Below are 26349 nucleotides of genomic sequence, written 5' to 3' on the forward strand. Positions count from 1 at the left end.
AAAGAGCTTTATATCAATGGTATTTCATTTCACAAGTGAATTTATAACAATAAATAGGAAAAACTTCAAATTTTAAAAAATGGGCGTGGCACCACCCCTTTTATGACTAAGCAATTTTCAATGTTTCGGGAGCCATAACTCGAAGAAAAATTAATGCATCGTAATAAAATTGGGTACACATATTTTCCTTATAGCAGGAAATATTTCTGGAAAGAATGGACGAGATCGGTTAAAGCCCACGCCCACTTTTATATAAAACAAATTTAATAGGGTCGTAGACTGGAGTAATAAGCTATAACTTAGCAAAAAATAGTTTTGAATCAATGACATTTCACTGATCAAGTTTTATTGTAAGAGGAAAGGGGGGACATTTTTTTTAAACGGGCGGTGCCACGTGTTATGTAGAAAAGTAATTTATCTAAAATGAAATGTGCAATTGAAGCTCACGCTGAGTATATAATGTTCGGTTACACCTAAACTTAGACAGTTTCACTTGTTATTGTTGTGCATTTATTTAATAACCGTAGTGATGTTAAAATTCGGCACAATATACATGTAAGCAAATTTATTGAAAATCGCACACACACTGACTCATAACAAATCGCTCTCATCTATCATTCGTTTACACTTTTTTTGTTTTCGAAATTGAGAATTCATTTAAAAAGCTATATTTATTTAACACTCTTTTGTTTTTTGTTGTTTTTTTTTCCTGCACAAAATTTATTCCATGCAAAAGTGCTACTCAATCAAGCATTTGATAATTACTAAAAACCACAATGAAACGAAAATAATATAAATTAAACTCGTTACTATTATTTATTGGCAACGGTTTGCATTTCAGACCTACATATGTACGCATAAATACAAATAACCAAAAATTTTAATCAACACAAAAATTAATAAAACTCTGAAGAAAAAACATTTTTTTATGTTAATTTTTATTGCTATTTTCTGACTTATAAAATTTGTTTGTTTATTTTTGAAATGGTGAATAAACGCTAAAGTGTTGCTAGTTTTAACGGTTTATGTGTTGCATCGGGTTGTCAAACAACAACAATAACAACAAGTAAGGAAGGTTAAGTTCGGGTGTAACCGAACATTACATACTCAGTTGAGAGCTATGGTGACAATATAAGGGAAAATAACCTTGTAGGAAAATGAACCGATGGAAACCCTGGAATGTGTTTATATGACATGTGTATCAAACCAAAGGCACTAATGAGTATTTTATGAGGGAGTGGGCCATAGTTCTATAGGTGGACGCCATTTAGGGATATCGCCATAAAGGTGGACCAGGGGCGACTCTAGAATTTGTTTCTACGATATGGGTATCAAATGAAAGGTGCTAATGAGTATTTTTAAAAGAGAGTGGGCCTTCGTTCTATAGGTGTTCGCCTTTTCGAGATATCGCCATAAAGGTGGACCAGGGGTGACTTTAGAATATGTTTGTACGATATGGGCATCAAACGAATGGTGTTAATGAGTATTTTAAAAGGGAGTGGGCCTTAGTTCTATAGGTGGATGCCGTTTCGAAATATCGCCATAAAGGTGGACCAGGGGTGACTCTAGAATGTGTTTGTACGATATGGGTATCAAATTAAAGGTATTAATGAGAGTTTTAAAAGGGAGTGGTGGTTGTTGTATAGGCGGTCGCCTTTTCGAGATATCGCCATAAAGGTGGACCAGGGGTGACTCTAGAATGCGTTTGTACGATATGGGTATCAAATGAAAGGTGTTAATGAGTATTCTAAAAGGGAGTAATCCTTAGTTCCATAGGTGGACGCCGTTTCGAGTTATCGCCATAAAGGTGGGCCAGGGGTGACTCTAGAATTCGTTTGTGTAATATGGGTATCAAACGAAAGGAGGTAATGAGTATTTTAAAAGGGAGTGGGCCTTAGTTCTATAGGTGGACGCCTTCTCGAGGTATCGCAATAAAGGTGGATCAGGGGTGACTCTAGACTTTGTTTGTACGATATGGGTATCAAATGAAAGGTGCTAATGAGTATTTTTAAAAGGGAGTGGGCCTTCGTTCTATAGGTGTTCGCCTTTTCGAGATATCGCCATAAAGGTGGACCAGGGGTGACTCTAGAATGAGTTTGTACGATATGGGTATAAAATTAAAGGTATTAACGAGAGTTTTAAAAGGGAGTGGTGGTAGTTGTATATGTGAAGGCGTTTTCCAGATATCGACCAAAATGTGGACCAGGGTGACCCAGAACATCATCTGTTGGATACCGCTAATTTATTTATATATGTAATATCTGCCAAGATTTTAAGGGTTTTTTATTTCGTCCTGCAGAACTTTTTCATTTTCTTCTACTTAATATGGTAGGTGTTACAACCATTTTATAAAGTTTTTTCTAAAGTTATATTTCGCGTCAATAAAACAATCCAATTACCTTACCATGTTTCATCCCTTTTTTCGTATTTGGTATAGAATTATGGCTTTTTTTCATTTTTCGTAATTTTCGATATCGAAAAAGTGGGCGTGGTCATAGTCGGATTTCGTTCATTTTTCATACCAAGATAAAGTGAGTTCAAGTTAGCACGTGAACTAAGTTCATTAAAGATATGTCGATTTTTGCTCAAGTTATCGTGTTAACGGCCATGCGGAAGGACAGACGAACGACTGTGTATAAAAACTGGGCGTGGCATCAACCGATTTCGCCCATTTTCACAGAAAATAGTTAACGTCATAAAATCTATGCCCCCACCAAATTTCAAAAGGATTGGTTAATTTTTGTTCGTTTTGTTTTGGCGTTAAAAGTATCCTAGACAAATTAAATGAAAAAGGGCGGAGCCACGCCCATTTTAAAATTTTCTTTTATTATTGTATTTTGTTGCACCATATCATACTGGAGTTGAATGTTGACATAATTTACTTATATACTGTAAAGATATTAAATTTTTTGTTAAAATTTTACTTTAAAAAAAATTTTTTTTAAAAGTGGGCGTGGTCCTTCTCCGATTTTGCTAATTTTTATTAAGCGTACATATAGTAATAGGAGTAACGTTCCTGCTAAATTTTATCATGATATCTTCAACGACTGCCAAATTACAGCTTGCAAAAGTTTTAAATTACCTTCTTTTAAAAGTGGGCGTTGCCACGCCCATTGTCCAAAATTTTACTAATTTTCTATTCTGCGTCATAAGTTCAACCCATATACCAAGTTTCGTCGCTTTATCTGTCTTTTGTAATGAATTATCGCACTTTTTCGGTTTTTCGAAATTTTCGATATCGAAAAAGTGGGCGTGGTTATATTCCGATATCGTTCATTTTAAATAGCGATCTGAGATGAGTGCTCAGGAACCTACATACCAAATTTCATCAAGATACCTCAAAATTTACTCAAGTTATCGTGTTAACGGACGGACGGACGGACGGACATGGCTCAATCAAATTTTTTTTCGATCCTGATTATTTTGATATATGGAAGTCTATATCTATCTCGATTCCTTTATATATGTACAACCAACCGTTATCCAATCAAACTTAATATACTCTGTGAGCTCTGCTCAACTGAGTATAAAAACAAACACTTAATTGCCCACCTCCGTAATAAAATTTGTGTGAAAAACGAAAAAAAAAAAATTATGAAAAATTTTAGGTAATTCATATCAATTATTCGGCGTGTTGGTGTGTTGCTAGTGGTTCGTACATATCTCTTTGTATATGTATGTGTGTGTGCAATATACTTTTACTCGTATATATTGTATGTACGTCTATTTTCGGTTGTTAAACTATTAAAACATGCTAAACTAATTTTAGGTCGGCGTTATTTTTTTATTAATTCAAAAAAGAAATTTAGGGGCAGAAGCATGGACCATGACAACAGCAGATGAAGCGGCTTTGGGAGTGTTCGAGAGAAAAGTTCTTCGAAAGATTTATGGACCTCTACGCGTTGGCGATGGCGAGTACCGAAGAAGATTTAATGATGAGCTGTACGAGCTATACGCAGACATCAACATAGTCCAGCGAATTAAAACGCAGCAGCTGCGCTGGCTAGGCCATGTTATGCGAATGAAAGATGATGCTCCGGCCAAGAAAGTGTTTCTATCGGAACCCGCCTATGGAAGCAGAGGTAGAGGGCGGCCCCCACTCCGTTGGAAGGACCAGGTGGAAAACGATTTAAACTCCCTTGGTGTGACCAATTGGCGCCGGTTGGCGGAGCGAAGGAGCGACTGGCGCGCCTTGTTGGACGGCCATAACCGTTTAGACGGTTAAGCGCCAATTAAGTAAGTAAGTAAGTAAGAAGATGGAGATTTAATTGTACTTTGGTTCAGAGAATCGCTTAGTACATTCAATTTAAAAAAATATGAAATGACAAAAATTCGAATGAAATTAGAGCTGGACTTCGAAAAGTAAGTTAATTTTCGCGCAACTTTTCATCTACCCAGGCGATTTACTGTTTCGAATTTTCGCTGAACGCAGTAATATATGTAGAAGAGTTGGCTTCAAGAAGAAATGTTCAGCCGTGGTGTGGAGCTAGCCTACTTTCCTACCATACCAAAGGTCGCATCAGGGGAGAGGATGAATTTCAACCCAGATTTGGAGTGTATGAGGGAGAAAATTTAAACTATTCCAGGGCAGTTGTGTCGCGTTGCAAGGAATGTCTGGGGACTGAGTCGTCGAGCCGTTCGTACAGTATATCGTGGCATTTTAGTGGCTTCTGCTACATATGGGACTGTCATATGGTATCGAACGGTGGTTGCATGATGACATAAGGGGTTTAAGTGGTTAAGAATAATTGTTAGGGTATATGGGTTTACAGTGGGGTTCCCTCTAGTCGCTCGCTGGAATTATTGAACAAGTATGTTTGGATGTTTTGAGACGAAGAAGACGGAGGATTATAATTGGTGGCCTAAGTGGTTAGGGTATTCGGGGGTTTTAACTCCACCTCATTTTTCTTTTTATTTTCATTTTTATTTTTATTCTTATGGGCCGCTGGTCTGGAGGCGAAGGTCGGACCAAAGGCTTTGAAGTTGATACCACGGGTAGCAGATAAGCCCTCGGAGCTTGCTCCGTTTTTGCTCATTTGGGAAAGGAAATTCGGGGCTAGTGGCGGCTGTGGTTGATATGCAAATGCGTAGGAGCTGTTAAACTCAAATATGGAGTTGCATTGTCATGACCCATAGATTTGAAGAGGTTTTAATTGTTCCGACTGGTTGGCATTACATACTACCACTCCAAGCGTTGGACAATTAACGCTGGCAGATAATGTAAGAGGGGTTATTATTCACTTTCTTCCCTACTTACGTAAACTCGAATAGTTTTCAAACTAAAGGTCCTTGCTTCAAGACTCAGGAAAAGTTTTCCGCCCTAAGCAAAATTTTATCTGCGCTGAAGATACCGTTTAAAGTCAACATGAAAACCCTATAGTCTTCGCTAATTTGTAGGATATCGTTAAAAAATCACTACACCGCAATTTGGAAAATAAAGTCGGTCCAAATCTCCTAAGAGGTATATAGCGCCAAGTTGTTATTACCATTATTAAACTTCTTGTTCGCGGTATGAGGACTAAGTAGTTAAATACTAAGAGAAATACTTGGGAAGTGTTCATAAACCAAATCAGAAGGTCAAAATCTGGATATTTGAAAGATAAGGCAAACTAAAAGAGAAAAGGGGTAGGTAAAGGCTAATGAAGGGAGAAGAAAATGGAAAATTAAACGACGAAGAAGTTTGCATAATATTCGGCAAAATATTAAACCATTGTAAAAAGAGCTGACGATACGTGTGCAGTGGCAAGAACGAGTCGAAGGCACCACAATAAAGGGACAATGACACACATTTGAAAGAGGATATGCGCCAAATATGAGATGATGGCGCGCTGACGATGAGCCAACGATGCGCCCCGTCAACAATGAGACGATGCCTCAGCGATAATGTGCCGATACTACGTCGGTGTCTCGCCGATCCTGCGCCCACCCTCTTTGGCCCAACCTACACCGACTCTCTGGCTTTAACTGGTATACCTTTCCTTTTTCTTAAAACTTTCCTTTCCCGCTCCCCTTTTTCATTTCCCTCTAATTTCGCACTCCCTTATCTTCAATTCGATATCCTAAATTTTTGTTGTACAGATTTGTTTTATGTCCACTCCCTGAATTTTTATTTTGGGTGTAGTTACTCCTGACTTGCGAAATTACTTATTATTAAAATATCCACCCTGTTTTGTTCTACAGTACTAAATACACTTATAAAACCAAACATAAAATGCATTTTTAACCTTATTACAAATAAGTACAACAGAAATAACTTCGAACTATTGAGCTATTTAATTTCTATACAGTATATATATCTCTGCCGCCGCCGTGGTGTGTTGGTAGCGTGTTTCCGCCTACCACAACCGAGGGTCCTGGATTCAACTCCCGGGAAAAGTAACATCAAAAATTAAGAAACAAGTTTTTTTCAATTAGAAAAAAGTTGCTCTTATCGGGGTCACCCTTCGGAAGTGATTTGGCAAATACTCCGAGTGTATTTCTGCCATGATTGGAAGTTAAGCTCGACCTAAATCTCCTTTTTTTGTCTCTGCAAGTAATAAATTTTTTATTTCAAAACGGTTTTTTGTATTTGAAAGCTAAGCTTTGTGAGATGGACATTTTGAGTATAATTAGGAGCGTGGCAAATTGACAAAATATAGTAAAAATTCATAAAAATTTCCAAAGCGGATGGATCGATTTTAATACTTATTCTTTATGGTAAAAGTTTGAAATATTTACATCGAAAAAAAAAAACAAATACTTGATACCTTTCTAATATAAGCAAAACTGTTAAAACAAAAGTAACATTTTTCCCAATGCGTGTGTGTGTTCGCTGCAAGCTGTGCGAGCAAACTTGCTTTGAGTGGGACAGCGTCACATACTTAAATACATGTTGAATTAGATCGAATGGTGAAAAAAGCCAGCGCTATTTAAGTTCAAGAGTACATTTATAGGAATGCATGGATGTATGTATGTGTTTTCATTGCATATCAGCTTCACAGTAAATATATATGTATGCGTGTTTAAAATTCTTAAACATTATTTCTATTTTTTGTATATGTTTGTATGTATATGCTAATGTTGTGCACTTAGGAGATTTAATCTATCTATCTCTATATATGGACATATATAGAGGTGTACACAGCTTTGGTTCTATGCCGTTTCTGAACCACTCAGATACCAACCTAAAAGTATGTTTTGTATCGTTATCTTGATGATAACTCAATCTGAGTGGCATGTGTTTCTCCGCATATGTCAGCTTAACATTTCGCAAAATATCACTTTACTCCACGGTACACATACAGAAAAGACAAGCTTATGCCACTGTACATCTGCATTGGTGCGGTCCCATTGAAGGAAAAAATTGCGAAATATTTTATTCAGCGTCGAAGTGAAGATTAATTTGTGCGAAAGGGACTCCAAAAGTACTGTACATGGCCCAAAGGGCAAAGATTTTTCTTCTTGATACACCAAAAGGACAATTAGGCACGGAGAAGGAAATGCAATGGTCGAGAGGATTCTCTTGTTATAGTTTGGGTTCTTTATTTTGGATAAAGGCCGCAATAATCACTCAGGAGTACAGGGATATTTTGCGAAATGTTAAACTTACATATGCGGAGAAACACATGCCACTCAGATTGAGTTACCGCCAACATAACGATACAAAACATAATTTTCGGTTGGTATCTGAGTGGCTCAGAAATGGAGTTGTCACATGTATGCAATGGTCAAATCAATCCCCTGACCTCAACCCGGTTAAGAACTTGTGAAGTGAACTTAGAAAAAGATTAGAGTCCTTTTCATTTCAAAACAAGCTAGTTATATTGGCAGAAGATGAAGGATTGGGATGGAATAGAACTCCATTGGAAACCTGCCAAAAATGATTTAAAGTCGTGACGATTGGAAAAGGCAAAGTTATGCAATACATGTAGGAGATACCGGTGGTTAAGAAAACAGTAGAGTAAGGAATTATATTTCAATGGTATACTTTGATTTTTAAGAAAAGTTTCATACACCCATTATTTTGACCAACAGCATTTTTACTTTCTTTATATTAAGTCGGTTGATTGTTTGTCCGCTTTTCATACAAATCTTGCAATCGATTTTTAAGTAACTTCTCATTGAGCTACAAACATGAAACTTTACACATAGGTTAGAACACCGTGACTATGCAACAAAAGGAGAAAAAAATCCGTTAGGTGGCGCACGGATCGAAATAATTAGATAAGAATTTGAAAATTTTCAAACCAGTCTTCAAGTAACTTCTCAATGAGCTAGAGACTTGAAATTTCAAACTTAAATCAGAGGTCGATTACAGCCGATGACACGATACAAGAAGATTCGCTAGGGGCGCACGGGATGAGATATTCAGAAAAATCGTACGAAACGGAGGAAATTTTGGGATTGATTTTTATGTAAGTTCTCATTGAGCTACAACTGTAAAATTCACAGATAGGATAAAGACGCCGAGAAAATTTAAGAAAAGGAGAAAAAAATTCCGTCAGGTGGCGCACGGATCGAAATATTTAAATAAGAATTTGGAAATTTGGTTTTTTTCAGATCGATTTTAAAGTAACTTCTCTTTAAGCTTCAAACATGAAACCACAGAGTCAGGTTAAGACACTGTGACAAAGGAACAAAAGGAGAAAAAAATGTCGTTAGGTGGCGCACGGATCGAAAAAATTTGATAATAATTTGGAAATTCGAAACCGGGTTTTAAATAACTTCTCGATGAGCTAGAGGCTAAAAATTTAGTGCTTAATTCAGAGGTCGATGACAGCCGATGACACAATACAAAACGTTTCGCTAGGGGGCGCACGGACTGAGATATTTAGAAAAATCAAACGGAACGGCGGGAATTTCGGGTTTGATTTTTATGTAAGTTCTCATTGAGCTACAAGCGTAAAACTTAACAAATAGGTCAAGACACCGAGAAAATGTAAGAAAAGGAGAAAAAATTCCGTTAGATGGCGTACGGATCGAAATATTTAGATAAAAATTTGGTGTTTTCAGATCGATTTTAAAGTAACTTCTCTTTGAGCTACAAACATGAAACTTCGGAGGCAGGCTAAGACGCCGTGACAAATGACAAAAGGAGAAAAAAATTCCGCAAGGTGGCGCACGGATCGAAATAATTAGATAATAAATATTTAGATATTTAGAACTGAAAAGGAGAAAATAAAAATAAAATAAAAAAATGTTAAGCACTTTCTTTATTTAATTTTGACATAGAAATTGCAAAAATATTTATGAGAAGTAAAAATATAAAGGTGGATCGCAATTGATTGACTAATAATATCTTCTTTCCTACCAACTTTCCAATCCAAGTAATGTGCGCTCCACCTTTAAATTTTTACTTCTCATAAATATTTTTGCAATTTCTATGTCAAAATTTAAAAATCAAAGTTTAGCAAGAATATGTCTTTATGTAAGGAGATATTTTTCGCTGGTTTTTGTCCATTTATACATATAAAGGAAGTGTTTAAAAGGTTTTTATTTTATTTTTATATTACTATAATTTGATAATTTTGATTGAGCTTTAGGCCAGATTATTGAATAAAACTTCTTTTTTTAGTAGTATTCCAAATATATTTATTTGTTCGATTATTCGACTTCAACCTGAAGTCATCATCAAAAATACATATGGATATGTATGATCTTGATCTCATGATATTACTATGATAAAGTTTTCTTTGAAATGGAAGAATTATAATAATTATCACAATTTTTCATTGGCAGAATCTTGTATTGATTTAAAACCAAAGCTGTGTACACCTATTATTTTGTCCGTAAGTGTATATAGAAGGATGCATGTTTGTATGCAGCTTATGGACTCCGAAAGTAGCCCATAGATTTTATTCCAATTTGCAGGGTCTCTTCACAGCAACCCGAAGAGTATTCCTAAGAAGTTTCTCTCGAGAAGTTGACCGATGAGAGACCGATCTATTCGAACAAATTCTATTCAAGCTTCGATTTCCTGAAATTTGGTATATATATAGTAGCACTTTGCCTAGATTAATATTTCCGATACTTTTTTTTCCAAATGAAAACTCTTAAAATTTATGCAGACCAAAGATGGGACAGAACAACGTCCGTCGGGTCTGTTATTTAATTTATAAAAATAAAATAATGTTCATCCGTTTTTTACACTCACCAATCCACCCACGCCACAATAGATTGACAGCGATACCAAAAGACCAATGTGATTTAATGCTGATTTCCATTTCATTGACTTCCAACAGCCTTTACTAAAAACGCCATCTTTACTTTCTTCATTGGCACGCACATCTAAATGTTTTAACTTTTCCAAAAGTTCGGTATTGCAATCATCGGCTGCATCGAAGCCGGCCATATTTTATAACTTTTTATTGTGTTGGAAAGAATTTTTTTTGCTCTTGTTGTAGTTTTAACACTTCACCAGCATATTACAACTAAGTCGCATACATATTCACATATCATTTTGTGTAAGTATGTGTAAATTCATGTGTTAACTTATATTATTACTCGTAAACATATGAAAGTCATTTTTGTAGTCCTCTAATTTCATTCAAATCATTAGACTTTTTATTTACTGTTGGCTGACTGTTGGGGTGTTGATTGTTGAAAGCCTTTGATTATTTTTTATGTACTGCATAAGTACATATCGCTCATTTACTTCAATAGTGTCATAACTCGAAAAACACAATTTTCCAGTAGAGTCTTTCAAAGATTTTAACTGCCATATGTTGCGCATATAAAGGCATATTTTCATTTGTGTAGCACGTGGTAAATTTTTAACGGATCACAAAGATTTTTTTATACAACATAGATCATGTTATTGGGTACGTTTGAATGTTATTAACTCAAAAGTCATGTTTTTTGAGTTATGACACTATTGAAGCAAATGAGCGATATACTTAAACACAATTCATATTTACAATATTTTGCGAACTTGTTGTTGGAAAATTTTGTGATGAGCACTTGTAGTCATTTCGTGGTTACTTGAACATATAATTTATATATGAAGGCTTGGATTTTTTTTTTTTTTTTTCAATAAGTACTTATCTAGTTTTAATAACTTTTTGCCCTTTTTATACTCAGCGTGCTTTGCACACAGAGTATATTAACCTTGATTGGATAACGGTTGGTTGTACAGGTGTAAAGGAGTCGAGATAGATATAGACTTCCATATATCAAAATCATCAGTATCGAAAAAAAATTTGATTGAGCCATGTCCGTCCGTCCGTTAGCACGATAACTTGAGTAAATATTGAGGTATCTTCACCAAATTTGGAACACCAGCTTATCTGGACCCAGAATAGATTGGTATTGAAAATGAGCGAAATCGGATGATAACCACGCCCACTTTTTATATATATAACATTTTGGAAAACACAAAAAACCTGATAATTTAGTAAATAATACACCTAGAATGTTGAAATTTGGCATGTGGACTGATATTGAGACTCTTGATAAAAGTTTGAAAAAATTTTTAAATGGGGGTGGCACCGCCCCTTTTATGATAAAATCAGTTTTACAAATATTAATCATAAATCAAAAATCGTTCAACCTATCGTAACAAAATTCGGCAGAGAGGTTGCCTTTACTATAACGAATGATTTGAAGAAAAATAAACGAAATCGGTTAAGGACCAGGCCCACTTTTATATAAAAGATTTTAAAAAGGGTCGTGGACGAATAAAATAAGCTATATCTTTGCAAAAAAGAGCTTTATATCAATGGTATTTCATTTCCTAAGTGGATTTATAACAATAAATAGAAAAAACTTCAAATTTAAAAAAATGGGCGTGGCACCGCCCGTTTTATGACTAAGCAATTTTCTGTTTCGGGAGCCATAACTCGAAGAAAAATTAACGGATCGCAATAAAATTTGGTACACAAGTTTCCCTATAGCAGGAAATATTTCTAGGGAAAATGGACGAGATCGGTTAAAGACCACGCCCACTTTTATACAAAAGATTTTTGAAAGGGTCGTAAACTAGAATAATGAGCTATAACTTAGCAAAAGATTGTTTTGAATCAATGATATTTCACTTATCAAGTTTTATTGTAAGAGGAAATGGAGAGACATTTTTTTTAAACGGGCGGTGCCACGTGTTATGTAGAAAAGTAATTTATCTGAAATGAAATTTATAATTGAAGCTCACGCTGAGTATATAATGTTCGGTTACACCCGAACTTAGACACCTTTACTTATTATATAGAATTGTGTTAAGTTTTAGTTCTTTGGTAGACAGTTCGTATGAGTAACATTTTGCTTTAACGCATTTTTGGTGGATTACAAAGTCGGGAAGTTGAAAGACATTTCATTGCGAAAACTATAAAATCATAATGATGACCTTAAAATCAGCAAGTGAGGAGTTGAAAACCGAATTCAGATCAAAAAGAAGCATAGTAAGTTCTGGAAAAACCAATTTTCGAAGGTTTCTCCATAGGTTAGGTTAGGTTAAACTCGCCGGTCAAATAAAGACCTCACATAGACTGAATGCGTCCCTGGTATTACCAGAATTTGTTTGACGACCAAACGGATGAACCCCAATCAGGTAACAGGACTTATGTTATAGAATAACACCGTCCACTTTGAAAATACTAGAAGTTTTCTGAGATCCAGCTTAATTGCTGCCTCGCAGTTCCTACACCTGCTTTTGCTGACGATACCTAACTTATAAGCATGTGACGCCAGAAGGCAGTATCCAGTTAGTATGCCCATCGTTAGTGTTAAGTCTTCTCTCTTCAGAGATATGAGCCACTTACTGAGTGTAATATCGTAGGCTTTGCACATGATCTTAGAAATTTTGTAGCCCCTCTCCTGCTTGATGGATCATATGCAGCTTCTGTTTAATTTCTCCCAAACGGATTGGGACGTCTATTGTCGTTTCAATGCTTATTTCCATTCCAGAACACTTCTTGATGAAGTACTCTGTGAGATTATTATTTTAATCGCCGCCTGACCAGGGCCGTAGAGAGAAAATACGGGCTCGGGACTAAACATTTTACGGGCCCCCTATAAAAAATCCACTAATAAGTACATTTGATTAATTTAAATTAATGAGTTCTCATTCATGAATCATTATTGATGGATTACATCAAAAAAAATGTTTGCCACATCAACTAAATGATTTTTGGACTAAGAGCTGACAATAAAATTAACACAGAATATTTACTATTTATACTATTTTAGTGTAACGTAGAAATAAATTTCTCTATTAACAGCCACATAATGTTTCAAATAATCTTTTCTAGTTATTTGATAACATTTTAATACATTTCTGATAAATTTAATGATGATTATAAATTTTAATTATTCAATATAGAAGGTTCGGATATCAAAGAGGAACGTTCTGCACTAGCTACAGTGACAGGTATAGTGCAAAAATACGTAAAGCAATACAAATGTTGGGGAAAATCGTATACAGATTTTGAACATAAACGGCATTTAGCAATCCCAATGGTGACAGACCTTTATCAAAATTTGCTTCGTAAATGTGTTTCAAGTGAATTATTTCGCATTCTAAGCTTTGAGAAATGTCCGACTTGTTTTTTCGACAAATTTTGCTGCGCTCGCCCGAACCGTAGTTTCCTCCAGGTCTTCAAATTGCCACAAAAAGGAAACCTTCTCGTTCAAATTTCCCATAGCTGTAAATCGTTCAGTAATGCCAGTGATTACCGAATCATCGATCGCCAGGAATGTATTGTTTTTAAAATCAGACTCTGAATAATCCGTAATCATCTCATTTCCATTACCCTCAAAACGTCTTTTGGGTTTTCTCTTTCAAATGTCCGGAAAGTCTGGCGAGATGTTCAATTGCATAGCAACTGCTTTGCATTCGATCAAAATTGTTTCCCATTGGTTCCTGATCAACTTCAACATCTATGGTGGCGCCTCTAGCTTGGAGAACGACGTTTCTTTCATTAATGGTAGTCAGTATTAAGTAATCCGTTTAATGCTTATTTTAATACTGGAACATGGTTTGCGAATGGTCTGATGGCCTCAATTCTAGCCGACCACCTAGTGTCTGAAAGACTGTGAAGAGAGCTCCGTGCATTTTTTTGAGGATGTCCCATCGTAGTGGACTGCTGCTGAAAATAGTAAAACATTTTTGTACAACTCCGAAGAAAACAATTGCAGCCGTACAGCATTCTGCAGCATCAACACCACATAAATTGAGACTGTGTGTTGCACAAGGCGAATAATCAGCATTTGAGTTTTTGTCGAGAACGTGACGTTGTGCTCCGTTGTAAACTCCTTTCATATTAGGCGCCGTTATCGTACCCTTGTGCACGACAATCTTCAATCAAGTATGGCAAATTAAATCAGCGATCTCCTGACCAGTTTTTTGGTTACAATCCACGAAAGCTCAAAAACCATTCTTGAATTGTAAAATATGTTGCTTTCGAATTGAAATGGAGGTAGCGCAAAATGAACGTAGTCTGTTCAACGTGACTAGCATCAGGCGTAGCATCAACGATAATAGCAAAATACTTGGCTTTCTTGCTTTGATCTAATATAGTTTCCCTCACGTGTTGCGCACAAATTTCTATAAACTCGTTCTGAATGTCTGGGGAAAGATAGTGAACTTGTAAACGTTTGTGCTGCTGTTGTGAAATCCTAACTCTCCCCAAATGATCTCTAATTATCGGATCATAATGGCTTATGAGATCTTAGATGCCCAAAAAATTCCCATTGTTTCGTTCACCAAGATATGTATATACTTTCGCCTCTGAAAGCTAGGCCTCTTTCACCCAAAAATAAAATAGTGTCCAAAATTCTATATACAATTTCTTTCCACTTTTGAGTTTCAGTGACTAGTTGTTCATTGATAAGTGTATCGATTGTAACGTCCTTTTGAATTAGAGTTTCAACTGATTAGTGATACGTTGAAAACATGTTTGCGTCAGTTGAGTAATAGAAATTGTGTTTTATAAACAGCGTTTTGAGCCAGCTGCCCAATGAAATATTTATTCTTAAATTTTAAAGAAAGGGACTTTTTAAATTATTTTTCACACTTCACTATAATATTAAAACGAAATGCAGATATTCGTTGCTTATGAAATTCGGCTTAAAAATTGGACATAGAACAACTAAAGACTCTCCTGAATTAAAAAAAAATATCATAGTACCTCTAAATCGCGGGCCCTCTCAGAAACCCCGGGCCCGGGGGAATCCCCCCATTCCCCCTCCCTCTCGTCGGGCCTGCGCCTGACTATTAATATATATATATATAGATGCGACAGCAGCTTAAGCAAGATTTCTCCAAAATTCCTGCTGCTTTCTGCACGGTTATAATTTCTGCTTGAAAGACGCTGCAGTAATCTGGCAGCCTGTAGGGTCTACTTATTTCTGGATCAAGGCAGTAAACAGCAGACCAGACCCCTTCCATTAATTTGGAACCATGTTTCTCCACAGGACATTAAACTCACATCAGAAGTGCTGGGCAGTCTATAGCAGGGCGCTACATTCCACAGTATACTTTGATCAATGGAAATGCGACCATTATTAATACCAGAAAACGATTCTGAAACCATTAGTGATCGGAGAACAAGTCGTAATAACACCTTCTGAACTCGCTCAAGCCAATAAGGAAGCCCGATCCAAATAACAATATAGTGGCTTTGAAAAAAAGGAGAAGAAAAGGAAAGACTAGACTTCAAAGCCGAAGCCGGAAACGAAAATGGTCAGCGTGTTATCACGGATTATGGACGTGTTATCAATTTCTTTTCGAGGGTTATCGGTTTGTTATATATATGTAGGTGCGTTATCGACAAGGTTTACACGAGTTATCGATTGGTTATCACTTTCAATGCAATAACTAGATTTGGTGAAGACATCGCAATTTTTGCTCAGCGTGTTAACGTACGGACGGAAGAACATACTGCAGTATAAGTATAAAAATTGGGAGTGATCTCCAACCAATCGGTCAAGTGTTTTATAGAGATTACCTTGCAAAGAGGGACGGGCCACGCCCATTTTCAAAATCATATTAACTTCGCACTTCGCTGCACTACAAGACTACTGAGGTGAAATATCAGTTTACTGCCGTCCATAGCAAAGACGCAGTAAAGTGTAAAAAGTAAAATCGGAGAAATTTGAATTTTTTATTGGAAAATTTAAGATTTTTTGAGTAAACTTCAAATTTAAGACCTTATTTTATCTTTCATTGTGAATTTTAAATGCGTATTTCTTTAGTTAATGAGCAAATTGTAAACGCAGAAATTTATTGGCGTTAAAGTTCCTAAAAAGTCAGCAAGTGCATTTTACTGCCTTCTTGCTATGGATGGCAGTATAGTTTAAGAATATACCTCAAAGATATTGAAATTGTTGTTAGCTTTAAAAAGAAATTCAATTCAATTAGAAGAAATTTTTTCTAAGCGGGGTCGCCCCTCGGCAGTGTCTGGCAAGCGCTCCGATTGTATTTCTGCCATGAAAAGCTCTCAGTGAAAACTCATCTGCCTTGCAGATGCCGTTCGAAGTCGGCATAAAACATGTAGGTCCCGTCCGGCCAATTTGTAGGGAAAAATCAAGAGGAGCACGACGCAAATTGGAAGAGAAGCTCGGCCTTAGATCTCTTCGGAGGTTATCGCGCCTTACATTTATTTTTTTTTTTTATTTATTTAAAAAAAAATTTTTTTAAGTGGGCGTGATCGTCAGCCGATTTCGTCTCTGCCTCTCTGCCAAATTTCAACATTTCATTTTCCAAAATATAACCAAATTTATATTTTTAAGTTAACGCAAATATCAAATTTCATCACTTCATCAATCTTTGGTAGTAAATTATCGCATTTTTCGAAATTTCGATATTTTTTTTTTTGTGGGCGGCTCCCTAACCCAGTCAGAATTTTCACAAAGAGCATATATTTTAGCAAGGACAATATAATGTATAACATGTTACTTTAACCGGCTTTTGATTTACGGCTTAAAAAACTTTTAAATTGTCTTCTTCTAAAGCGGGGCCATGCCCATAAGCCAAAATTTCTATTTATACTCAGTTGAGCAGAGCTCACAGAGTATATTAACTTTGATTGGATAACGGTTGGTTGTACAGGTATAAAGGAATCGAGATAGATATAGACTTCCATATATCAAAATCATCAGTATCGAAAAAAAATTTGATTCAGCCCTGTCCGTCCGTCCGTCCGTCCGTCCGTCTGTCCGTTAACACGATAACTTGAGTAAATTTTGAGGTATCTTGATGAAATTTGGTATGTAGGTTCCTGGGCACTCATCTCAGATCGCTATTTAAAATGAACGATATCGGACTATAGCCACGCCCACTTCTTCGATATCGAAAATTTCGAAAATCTGAAAAAATGCGATAATTCATTGCCAAAGACGGATAAAGCGATGAAACTTGGTAGGGTGGTTGACCTTATGACGCAAAATAGAAACTTATTAAAATTTTGGACAATGGGCGTGGCACCGTCCACTTTTAAAAGAAGGTAATTTAAAAGTTTTGCAAGCTGTAATTTGGCAGTCGTTGAAGATATCATGATGACATTTTGCAGGAACGTTACTACTTTTACTATATATGTGCTAAATAAAAATTAGCAAAATCGGATGAAGAACACGCCCGCTTTTTAAAAAAAAATTTTTTTAAGTCAAATTTTAACAAAAAATTGAATATCTTTACTGTATGTAAGTAAATTATGTCAACATTCAACTCCAGTAATGATATGGTGCAACAAAATGCAAAAACAAAAGAAAATTTCAAAATGGGAGTGGCTCCGCCCTTTTTCATTTAATTTTTCTAGGATACTTTTAATGCCATAAGTCGAACAAAAATTTACCAATCCTTGTGAAATTTGGTAGGGGCTTAGATTCTGGGACGATAACTTATTTCTGTGAAAAAGGGCGAAATCGGTTGAAGCCACGCCCAGTTTTTATACACAGTCGACCGTCTGTCCTTCCGCTCGGCCGTTAACACGATAACTTGAGCAAAAACCAATATATCTTTACTAAACTTAGTCCACGTATTTATCTGAACTCACTTTATCTTTGTAATGGCCGAAATCCGACTATAACCACGCCCACTTTTTCGATATCGAAAATTACGAAAAATGAGAAAAATGCCATAATTCTATACCAAATACGAAAAAAGGGATGGAACATGGTAATTTGATTGGTTTATTGACGCAAAATATAACTTTAGAGAAAACTTTGTAAAATGGGTGTGACACCTACCATATTAAGTAGAAGAAAATGAAAAAGTTCTGCAGGGCGAAATCAAAAGCCCTTGGAATCTTGGCAGGAATACTGTTCGTGGTATTACATATATAAATAAATTAGCGGTACCCGACAGATGATGGTCTGGGTCAACCTGATCCACATTTTGGTGGATATCGCGAAAACGCCTTCACATATACAACTAAGGGCCATTCCCTAATAAGTGCCTTTAATTTGATACCCATATCGTATAAACACATTCTAGAGTCACCCCTGGTCCATCTTTATGGCGATAGCCCGAAATAACGTCCACCTATAGAACTATGGCCTATTCTCTTTTAAAATACTCTTTAATACCTTCCATTTGATACCCATGTCACACAAACACATTCCACGGTTACCCTAGGTTTATTTTCCTACAAGGTGATTTTGCCTTATTTTGTCTCCAAAGCTCTCAGCTGAGTATGTAATGTTCGGTTACACCCGAACTTAGCCTTCCTTACTTGTTTATCATAAAATTAACCGAAAAATTAGGCTTAATCACTTAATAGGTCTTTGGTATTGTAACGCATATTCTGATATAAAATTCTATGTTTTTGAAAAAATGTCTAAGGTGGCGTGTTTTTCAAACAAATTCTGATGTAGAACAATTTTCAAATATTTTATGGGATGGGGGGTTTTTGAAACGACAGTCAGTATAGGGTGATATTCCACTCAGCAGTCAATATAATAATCATGAGTAACGAATTAATTTATAAAACACTTTTTTGGTTTTATATTTACGACACCTTTGCCAGTGGAGGCATTCTCTTTTGATTCCTCAGATCACATCTCTCACTGCGCTAAACATGTTTTTTTTTTTTCAATTAAACTTAACATTTTTTAAGGTATGAAGTAGTTAGTTTTAGTTTGAGAACTGAAAATTTTCTTCACACTAAACTGGAACTATAAACTTCAACTCCTCTGCCCTAATACACAAAAACTACATTACACGCCGTTAAATCAATCTCATTACGACAAAAGCCAAACGCACGCACCCCCCAAAAAAAGGAACCACACACACTTAACTCCCGAGCTTTCACGCTTCCATGCGCTACGATGTCACAGCCGCAACTGAAAAGAAAATTCGCATGAAAATCTCATTTTACTTGGTTGGGAAAATCAAAAGTCCAATAACATCAAGCGCCAGCCAGCACACAATCAGATTCATATATACAAACAAACAATAATTCACCAAAGCTGAAACAAAACATACACACACATACACTAAATTTGTGTTCGCAAAATTTTGGTTATACTATCAGTTTTTGTTGTTGTTGGTCTTTCACAAACACGCACATTAGTGACGTTGCATGTGCAAAACATGCATTTTCTTTATTTATTGTATTGATTTCTTTTGCGCGTTTGTATGTGTGTATTTTCATTGTGCTTTTCACATTTTGCCGCTCGTAGTAAACACAACATGTTGCATGAACATATTTGGTTGCATGTTTGATGTTAGAGGTTGCAAGCACGTGCGACTTTTTGGGTTTGACGTTTTGAAGAAGATTTTAGTTATAAATAGCCATTGTACGTGATTTATTTTTGAATTTTGCTTTTTAAAGTTCGCTACGAAAATCTAGCGCCTGATGGACTTTTTTGGACTTGAATTCGCGAATTCGATGTTTTAAAAGAGCATTATGATGAGATTTTCCATTTGTGGTGTAATTTACTTCAGGGTTTTCCAAAAAAACTTGAAAGTCTTAAGGTTGTCATGCCTTAAAGGCACCACAATCTTTCAACAGCCTTGATTTAGGTGCGTGAAGCCTCCCCGTTGCAACGGTTCAGCCTCATGGTGCCGACAACTGGTAACGCTACAATGGTGAATGCATGCGGCGTCCTTTCTCCACTCAAAATCAGATTTCCTTCTCCTATCAGCTCCTATCAAATCCTTATCCATATTTTTTTTTCTTCTCAGAATCAGATAAAGGTGTCGGACCACCTGTTCTAATGGTCAGTGTAATTTGGGTTGTGGTTAAACCCCCTCAGTCGTAATACGGATTACACGAATCTCTGTCAGGGTTGACCTTCCCCTTCCTTCAACACTTGTGGATGTAATTATGGCAGAAACAAATTTTAAAGTCGAAAGGAGGGCACCAAAAGAGGTCACGGTACAACCAGGCCTTAAACCCAAGGTCATGGGAAATAACACAGTAACTTTTAGAGGAGCATCCGAGGAAATACGGTCGAGGTAGTCCAAAGGCCAGTGTCTGCCACATAAGTACTGCTCGGGAGGCGAAAGGTGACTTCCCTGGTAACCTAAAAGATTTACCAGCAGAACTTTCACTCTTTTTGAGCACAAGGTTTATGGTAAAGGGTAAAGAGCGAAATAGTAGTGCTCAGCGGGGGAGGTAACCCGCTATGAGGCCAAAGAATTTCAAAGGAGTAAGCCAAGAAATTCATTAACCAAGAGAGATGCAGCGAAACGTGCTGATAACTAGGATTAAAAAAGGGAAACCTCTCAACGAAGGACGTAACCTCAAAGGAAGATTACAGCAAAGCCACAATAAGTTTTTGGAGTTATATAAGTCTGCACTAGATCGTATGAGAGAGTGCACCTAAAAGCGGTGGAGCACCTGGGTATTCAATCTCGCCCAAGAGCCAAGTTACGGGTTCCATTGACCCCAAGGGACCCAATAGAAACGGGAGTATTTTAGGAGTTTAATCTTAATATTCGAACGCAAAAATTTATTATTTCGATAGTTGATAAGACGATGAGAGGGAGAGATGCAGGTAATTCTCCTTTTGGATAATGTGAGCCAAATCTGAATATAGAGTTAGATATGGCTTTGAAAATATTGACCTGCGAGTAACTAAGGCTAAAAAGGAAGGTCAAGTCAAACTTGCTTCTCTTCGGTAGGCTAATGAGTCTAAGAGGAATAATATGAAGGAGGATTACAGAAAGGAGCCAGAACTAAGCGGTAACGCCTTATAAAGCTCTAGTGGTGGCTCGGCCTTTGGAGAGCTACACTCTGAGAGCCAGCTTCTGAGCGAAAATGAATCGGACAAACAAAATTGATATGTGTAGCCCAAATAAACCTTCATCCATACAAAGCAGAATCAGCTGCGTTTCGTAATGTCTAATTTTTCTGTTCCTCATATTCGTGCATGTGTGTGTGTCTTTGAAATCTAACGCTGTCTTTTGGATTCTTTGTATTGCAACATTACGACAAAAAAAGTCTGCTGTCGATTATTTTTACCGCATTTTTGCTAATGAAAACAAATAATCCCCAGAAGCATCTAACGGTGTCTGCCAATACAACGAATCGATTATGTCTTTTAATAATTTCACCATTTATTTCATTCGCGCCAATATCAGTTTGGTAATGTTTGTATAGATGAAATTTTAAAATTTCCTTAATATTTACGAAACATTTTCCAAAAACACAAATGCAAATTGTTTTCTTAATAATTTCATATTTTCTATTAATTTTTCGCGCAATTCGAATTTTACTTTCATTAATGACGAAATCGTGCAGAAAATTATGCAAATAAATTTTGCTTTATTTATTTTTTAATGAAACGCGTAAGATACGTGAGTTTTGTTAAATTTTTCTTTCGACAAAGTTTTTGTTATTTTAATTTATTTTAATTTTAAATTTTTTTAGGTTTTAGCTTAAAAGTTTGTTAGAAAATTTTGAAAAACAAAAGCAATGCCACAAAATGTATGATTTGTCGATGCTAAAATTTGGTTTCTATTAGTGGTGTACGATATACAAATATATGAATTTATAATTAAAGTAAAGTGGCAACCCTATTTTTTTATAAACTATTCATATTGGCATAATTCATAATATTTTGCTTAAGCAGCACTCTTGTAAAAACACACTGAGTAACGGATATAAAAAAATAATAATTACGAGCTTGGGTGGCAACCCTGTTTAGAAATATTTCTGCAGAAATATGGCATAAAAAACCTTTCGTCGGTTATCAATTTGGCATATTTTATTTTGAAAATTCAAATAATACTATATTATACTATTCAAAAATATTTTTATTGGATAAGCAAACCATTTCATTACATTGTGTTTAAAACGGTAACAGGTGGCAACCTTTAAACAACATCCCAAGTTCAACTGTTGAGAGTTCAGAAAGCACCATTTTACCTATATATCCATTTTCCATATAGCAGCGGTTTACAAAGAAATACATATACAACGGGTAAGTGGCAACACTAGGTGGCAACCTTCCCTAAAAATATTACTTTAGAAATAAGTCGTAAGTTACCTTTCTTTTGAGGCCCACATGGTTCTTATATTTTTATTTATTAATTTATTTATTTTTTCATTTCAAACAGGTGGCAACCTTCTAAGAAACATCCCAAAATCAACAGTTGAGAGAGAGAGAGAGTTCAGAAAGTACCATTTTACCTAGATAGCCATTTTCGATATATCAGCGGTTTACAAAGAAATACATATACAACGGGTAAGTGGCAACACTAGGTGGGAATCTTCCCTAAAAATATTACTTTAGAAATAAATCGTAAGTTACCTTTCTTTTGAGGCCCATATGGGCATATAAGACTAGTTTTATATATTTATAATATTTTTTTTTTCATATCAAACAGGTGGCAACCTTGCAAACAAATCAGCCTAAGCATCAACAGCTTAGATTCTAGCGGGGTAATCTCAAATTATGATTCAATTGGGTCAAGTCGTTTTCTATATGTGAAGCTCCGTGAGAAGAACCAGGTGGACAATTATTTAAATTCCCTTAGTGTGAACAATTGGCGCGATTTAACCCAACGAAGAAACTACTGGCGGACTGGCGCGCCCTGTTGGACGGGCATAGCCTTTTAAACAGTTAAGCGCCAACTATGTAAGTATGTATGAAAGTTTTTTTCAAAGTGTGTAAAGAATGTTTAACAAGCTTATTGACACCCACTTTTACGAACCTCTGCCAATTTTTCCTTTTTGGATCACGACGAGAAATAGGAAACTCGTGTTCTAGGCTTGCCGACGTCGCGTTTGTAGAACGTAGAATTTACATATTTTTTCCACGCACATGGCTGCTGAAAATGTCTACATCAATGTCCCTCTTCAGCAGGTGGAAGAAGTGGCCGAGGTCAACGGCGAGTTCTGGAGGTTAACATAGGCAACTTTTAAACGTATGAAGATGCAGAATCTGGTTCGAAAAGCTAAGGTCTCTCATTAGTTTATACATAAGTGTGCACGAAATCATCCGGTACCTCTCTATTCTTCTGAGGATACTGTCATATTCGGTTTGCAAGGAGTAAACATAGATGACGGGCCCCTCAAAAGGTCACATTTCACACCCTCCGCCGATTCGAGGGAGGGGAGTTTACTTTTTGAGTTGACCATTACATAGTCGATGATCATCTGAGACAATCTTGCCTTGATAGGCCCTCACTTCCCCAAAATGTATTTGCTGCTTTTTGTGGTCACATCAACTAAGGTGACATACAGTTAATTGCGTACCACTTTCGCATATGATTTCAATCCAGTAGTGCTCCAGCTGATGTGAGGCATCCCCGCCGTTAATTTGGCTTCTCTCCTTTCTCTTCTTAATTTCCTGAACTCAGACGAAATACATATATTTTTTAATTTTTTTTTTTTTATTGTAGAATGGAAATATTTGCCACTGGTTTTGACGACCCATTAGGGAGAGAAATGAAATGCTGAGCAAACAGTTTCTGTTGAATACCCAGAAACCTGGGCATCCCAGCAGACATCTGATTGCAGAGATGCCACCTCCCAGGGGCTTAAGAAGTCATCTCCGCAAGCATTATGAGGATATACGGAACCTGATTACACAGCTGTATCAAGAAAAAAACACAAATAGGTCCTAAGAGAAATCCAAAAAAAGGCGACGGACCTCTATGCCAGAAACTGGCCGGCGAGCCCCGTTCATAAAGATAAATAACCTGAAATCACAGAAAAGGAAAGTACTCTCCCTAGAGAGACGCGCGTCACTATAGCTCAACTTCGATCTGGATACTGTGTGGGAAATGCAACCTAAACACAAATCGAACAAGTAAGGAAGGCTAAGTTCGGTTGTAACCGAACATTACATACTAGGCTGAGAGCTTTGGAGACAAAAAAAGGGAAAATCACCATTTAGCAAAATGAACCTAGGGTAACCCTGGAATGTGTTTGTATGACATGTGTATCAAATGAAAGGTGTTAATGATTATTTAAAACGTAGTGGGCCTTAGTTCTATAGGTGGACGCCTTTTCGAGATATCGCAATAAGGGTGGCCCAGGGGTGACTCTACTTTGTACGATATGGGTATCAAATTAAAACAAACTGAAAGTATTAATGAGGGTTTTAAAAGGGAGTAGCCCTTAGTTGTATATGTGAAGGCGTTTTCGAGATATCGACCAAAATGTGGACCAGGGTGACCCAGAACATCATCTGTCGGGTACCGCTAATTTATTTATATATGTAATACCACGAACAGTATTCCTGCCAAGATTCCAAGGGCTTTTGATTTCGCCCTGCAGAACTTTTTCATTTTCTTCTACTTAATATGGTAGGTGTCACACCCATTTTACAAAGTTTTCTCTAAAGTTATATTTTGCGTCAATAAACCAATCCAATTACCATGTTTCATCTCTTCTTTCATATTTGGTACAGAATTATGACATTTTTTTCATTTTTCGTAATTTTCGATATCGGAAAAGTGGGCGTGGTCATAGTCGGATTTCGGCCATATTTTATACCAAGATAAAGTAACTTCAGATAAGTACGTGAACTAAGTTTAGTTAAGATATATCGTTTTTTGCGCAAGTTATCGTGTTAACGGCCGAGCGGAAGGACAGACGGTCGACTGTGTATAAAAACTGGGCGTGGCTTCAACCGATTTCGCCCATTTTCACAGAAAACAGTTATCGTCATAGAATCTATGTCCCTACCAAATTTCACAAGGATTGGTAAATTTTTGTTCGACTTATGGCATTAAAAGTATTCTAGACGAATTAAATGAAAAGGGCGGAGTTACGCCCATTTTGAAATTTTCTTTTATCTTTGTATTTTGTTGCACCATATCATTACTGGAGTCGAATGTTGACATAATTTAATTTTATACTGTAAAGATATTAAATTTTTTGTTAAAATTTGACTTTAAAAAAAAAAATTTTAAATGTGGGCGTGTTCGTCATCCGATTTCGCAAATTTTTTTTAGCACACATATAATAATAGCAGTAACGTGCCTACCAAATTTCATCATGAATTCAACGACTGCCAAATTACAGCTTGCAAAACTTTTAAATTATCTTCTTTTAAAAGTGGGCGGTGCCACGCCCGTTGTCCCAAATTTTTCTAATTTTCTATTTTGCGTCACAAGGTCAACGCACCTACCAAGTTTCATCGCTTTATCCGTCTTTGGTAATGAATTATCGCACTTTTTCGGTTTTTCGAAATTTTCGATATCCAAAAAGTGGGCGTGGTTGTAGTCCGATTCGTTCATTTTAAATAGCGATCTGAGATGAGCGCCCAGGAACCTACATACCAAATTTCATTAAGATACCTCAAAATTTACTCAAGTTATCGTGTTTACAGACGGACAGACAGACGGACGGACGGACGGACATGGCTAAATGAATTTCTTTTTTCACCCAGATCATTTTGATATATAGAAGTCTATATCTATCTTTATTAGTTTATGCCGTTACGGATTACCGTTATGCGAACAAAGTTAATATACTCTGTGAGCTCTGCTCAGCTGAGTATAAAAATTGCTGGGAACTGCAACCTACGCAAAAACGGAATAGTCTGTGGGAAATGCATTTAACCATAAATAAGTCTTGGGAATAAATTGTATCCAAGCAAAGGTTTGTGGCGAGCATTTAGTCGGCTTTAAATGAAATAGAATAAGCTTCAAGTTACGAGACAGTAGACTGTCATTGCACGAGTCAGAATATATGTATGTACAAATGAATGAATATGCATGTAAGAGTCAGTGAATCTCAGGTCATACCAAAACGAGCCAAAATATATATTTGTACAAAAGAATGAATGCTACACCAGACATACAAAATGTATATCCTGCTTGCAAATGTGTCCCCACATGACACCAAGCATCATCTCCTTAATTGCAATGTGGAAGCAACGCCTCTAACACCTCTCTCACTCTGGTCCACCTCTGTTGAAACTGCATTTTTCCTTGGACTCCCGTTAGAGGATATTGATGACAATTTGTGAATCGTCGCA

At 36.4% G+C, this 26349-nt stretch overlaps 1 protein-coding gene across 7 annotated transcripts in view; it reads right to left on the reverse strand.

The window, feature by feature from the left end:
* Positions 1-19231, reverse strand: part of LOC137251255 (TWiK family of potassium channels protein 7) — a 157945-nt gene extending 138714 nt beyond the window's left edge. Inside the window, exons 1-4 of one of the 7 annotated variants that reach the window (XM_067785541.1) lie at positions 19202-19220; positions 17964-17990; positions 10875-11035; positions 10133-10586 (exon numbers count right to left, since the gene is read on the reverse strand). In XM_067785541.1, coding sequence (XP_067641642.1) covers positions 10133-10330 — 198 coding nt within the window. In that variant the 5' untranslated portion in view covers positions 10331-10586; positions 10875-11035; positions 17964-17990; positions 19202-19220. Of the gene's footprint in view, positions 1-10132; positions 10587-10874; positions 11067-17963; positions 17991-18926 lie in introns of those variants that run through there. The other 6 variants (XM_067785545.1, XM_067785544.1, XM_067785546.1 and 3 more) reach the window with 6 other exon arrangements.
* Positions 19232-26349: the final 7118 nt, after the last annotated feature.

The sequence above is a fragment of the Eurosta solidaginis genome, chromosome 4, assembly GCF_040869045.1.
Source record: "Eurosta solidaginis isolate ZX-2024a chromosome 4, ASM4086904v1, whole genome shotgun sequence".
In the NCBI taxonomy this organism is placed as follows: Eukaryota; Metazoa; Arthropoda; class Insecta; order Diptera; family Tephritidae; genus Eurosta; species Eurosta solidaginis.